The 3,626-nt window shown below is 41.7% G+C and overlaps 1 protein-coding gene across 1 annotated transcript in view; it reads right to left on the bottom strand.

The window, feature by feature from the left end:
* The window catches only part of LOC116702593 (uncharacterized), a 3,943-nt gene extending 2,030 nt beyond the window's left edge, over nucleotides 1–1,913 (bottom strand). The window contains exons 1-3 of the mRNA XM_032536901.1: nucleotides 1,896–1,913; nucleotides 1,036–1,182; nucleotides 149–853 (exon numbers count right to left, since the gene is read on the bottom strand). Of these exons, the coding sequence (XP_032392792.1) occupies nucleotides 149–853; nucleotides 1,036–1,176 (846 nt within the window). The 5' untranslated portion in view covers nucleotides 1,177–1,182; nucleotides 1,896–1,913. The remainder of the gene's footprint in view (nucleotides 1–148; nucleotides 854–1,035; nucleotides 1,183–1,895) is intronic.
* Between the last annotated feature and the right edge of the window lie 1,713 nt (nucleotides 1,914–3,626).

The following is a 3,626-nucleotide window of genomic DNA, read 5'->3' as shown; positions in this document are numbered from 1 at the left end:
GGGGGGGGGGGGGCTGACCGGGTGTAGAGTTCTGTAACGGGGGCTTGAGGAGAGCCAATTATATTACCAGCCTGTTACACAGTACTACTAACAATGTTTTCATGTGGTGTAGCAACACACACAACTTATTTGTGATGTTTGCACTTGCCTGGGATTCATCTGAATCTGTGTCTATCGGCGGTATAGTGAACGCTGCTTCTGCTCCTTCAGAGGCCGCCTTTGACGCTCGGTCTTTGCATACGTTCTCGGTCCATTGGAAAAAGGTTTTATTGTCCCATGCCGGTCCCATTGCTTTCAGCTTTGCAAGAGCCATCCCGCTAGTTATGCACACACCCACTCGATTTAACCACTTAAAACGTCTTCTTGAGCCGCTATGGCACATAACCAAAGCATTCGTGTACATATGTGCTGACATTGACTCGCAGCGTGCGTTCAGGAGTATTGCCCCAGCCATTGGTAATCTATATTTATTAATCCTTCTGGGAGGGTGAGGGCGTATTCTTGAAGTAGTGGTAGCAGGCTCAATGGAGACAGTGCTTGCGCACTGTAAAAACTTGAGAAAGGTCGGTGCGTTTGTCCTCCACTCTTCAACAACATTCATCCATTTAAAGTTCTTTAGGTCTTCAATGCTGGTCCGTCGGAGAATAGATGTGAATTTCCGGCTTGTTAGCTTCTTACACTCGTTTCTGATGATATTAGTCATCTCGTGGACCATGAAATCAAACATTCCAGGGACAGACAGAAGTGCATGTGGGATTCTGTGGAGAGTTCCTTGAACAATATGGTGGAGTACCCTCTCCATGGGTCCACAGACAATCCGACTTTTTAGGGATTTTGCCGTTCTAATGGTGACCTTTTGAAAACAAAGGATTGGAAATGTGTCAATGACTAGGCTGTACGACTGTCAACATTTTCTTTTACAGCATCAACAAAAGATTGACACCTGGTTTCCATAACCGCTTGTCACTACATGTCCAACATTGGATGTTCACTGGTAGCTATGTGTTGTGTCTGGGTTTCCTTTTAACAACAAACCTTTGATTGCTTTTTCATTGGAGGTTTTGTGCTTGCAGACGGTGTTGGTGCACCACATCCCGACGACCCGGCTTTAGTCGTTGCAGGGAGAGGCGACGGTGTGCTTTGACCAGGTTGTGACGTGGTATAGCTGCCATCCATTTGAATCTAAATAAGAGGGCGGAAGACTCTGTTTTTACTATCATGGAAATGGTAACATCAGCCCCTTATCCTACCAATTGGGGTACCTGCAGACCCCAGAGGAATACTTTTGTCATAGCTTACAGCTGCTTGATTCCATCATTCCAATTTTTCAGTCAGACAATTTGTTCCTATGGACTAAAAAGTAAGTAAAAGTTGCCTTGCCTAGCCCTACAACCTCCAGCCTGTCAGGGCATAGTTAACCCTGTTGTGCCTGTCCGTTTTAGAGGAAGCCTAAAGTTAACTTAAAGGCAATGTTGTGACAAAGTCATCTTTACTCATTTCTCATATTTTCTTTGGAGCAAGTCAAGTCCCAGGTTAGGTAAATTGAGTCCTATGTTAAGGGAAGGCCAAAATCAAATCACTTTTTAACACCCAAGATAAAGCACTCTTTATAGGGTTAGTGTTAGATTGAGGAGGTATTAGTAAGGTAATTGATGTTAAGTGTTGCCATAGCAAGAACTGGACAGCCAGTCAGCAAAATCATGACTGCCGCATATCAGGGAGCTTTTTGAGTCGTCCAATCATGATTCACTTTTTTTTTTTCACATCTCTGCTGAAACGCACTATGGCAACTTTCATCTCTCCTTCATATTCTATCGCAGTGAACGTAGTTTGCATGGAGGTTTGAAAAGTGTACCCAAACTTTCGACTGCTTTGCCGGCATTGCCGTGACTTACTGTGACTCGAACAAGCTGCAGAGGCGAAGTAACGTTAGTTTTGCTGCGTCTGTACCGCAGATCTTAGCCCCTCTCTCTGTCAAACATGCAGAGCAGAGGAGAAAGAAGCGTGCACTTATTACATGCTCTCAGGTACCGACATTTGGCACAGATTGAGGTAACGTCAATTTGTTCTCGGTAGTTGCAACGTGATTTGCTCGGTACCCTAAAAAGGTACAGAGTTCGGTACTCAACCCTAATTGTAATTGGGATAAAAGCTGCATGATGTTGGTTACTTACAGGAGTTTGTTCTTGTATGTTAAGTATGTTGTTAGGATGAGGGTTAACGTGTGGGCTAGATTGAAAAGACACATTTGATTTAATTGAAAAGGAAATGATTCACTAATAGTTAATATAAAGGGGGATGAAATAATACAAACCAGCAGTGGTTGCACGGCAGATGTCGGGACAGTGGGTTGTATCTGAAGCTGATCAGTCTGGACCAGCCTGGTCACACATTCCTGGATTGTTAAGGCCGACTGTAAGTGAACAGAACAGCTATTAGTTAATGACAGTGTATACGGAGTTAGTACAATTGGGGATCATTTTAAAAAGGTAGAGTAAAGACTGATCTAATCAACACAAAGGGCTCATTGTAAAATAAAAACACCAGTGCTACCCATGGATTCTTCTCCTGAGCATAATTCATTTTCCCCAAACGTAAAATCACAATGGGACTAGAGTAAGATTAAGCTTTCCATGTACCAACTTAAATTTCACCATTAAAAGGAACAGTTATATTTATATTTATATCTATCATCATCTACTCAACCCCATATGAGCCAAAGTTGAATTTGAGGTTTGTGTCTATGTAACAAACAGCCCTACATTTTTTCCCTTTTCAGAACACTAAAGAAGCAAGTGGGGCTGTAAGGATCTGGTATACAGTTACTCAATGATTAACGATCCAACAGCATCGATGCTTTTTCATTTAAATGTCTAGAAGAGTTCAGTAATCAAATTATAAACAAGTATTTGAGTTGGTTTTTGTAAGTTGCAATAAATGTCACCTATACATGGGCATATGATATCGTTTCATAACTATCCAAGGACCCAGAATTTGATCGAATCAAACCATATCATGGCAGATTTTGTGATAGCAGCAAATATTGCATCGTTCACCAAAGAATCAATACAATATGGGGATTGATCTTGTGTTGAAACATGATCTATTGGCTTCAACTTTTTGGTTAAGGAAAAGGCTGAGATTGAGTTTTGCTCACTAACTCACTGTGTGTTTCCGGTAGAGCTGGATTTGAATATTCAAAAATGTGTTTGATGGACATATACAATTTTCAATATTGGGATTTGCATATTCATTTTTAGGAGAAAAAAAATGTGCATGTACACTGAAATCTCTACTGTGGTGTTTTGTCGGTATTAAGCCGCCAGCTGCTGGCTACTTTGGGCAGCGCTATGTCCTTCATCTCAGCCAAGAACGGAGAAATGTTGAGCTACAAGCGACCAGTTTGTTTGTACAGGTCTGTATGGTTATACTGCATCAGACTAATGTCTTTTTATGGCAATTTGAAGCTTCCAATATTTGCTGTTGATAAGGACTGAAGCTTTGAAGCCCTAGTTACGAGGACACACAAACTAAGTGTTTTAACTGATGTGTGGGGGGAGTAGCTCATGACTGAATGTTCACTTTAAAGTGAAGTTAACGAACCAGAACTGGCTGGGAATGCAGTA

Source organism: Etheostoma spectabile, chromosome 15 (genome assembly GCF_008692095.1).
Source record: "Etheostoma spectabile isolate EspeVRDwgs_2016 chromosome 15, UIUC_Espe_1.0, whole genome shotgun sequence".
Taxonomy (NCBI): Eukaryota; Metazoa; Chordata; class Actinopteri; order Perciformes; family Percidae; genus Etheostoma; species Etheostoma spectabile.
Note: the sequence above shows the minus strand (reverse complement) of the source record. Positions and strands in the feature narration are given on the sequence as shown.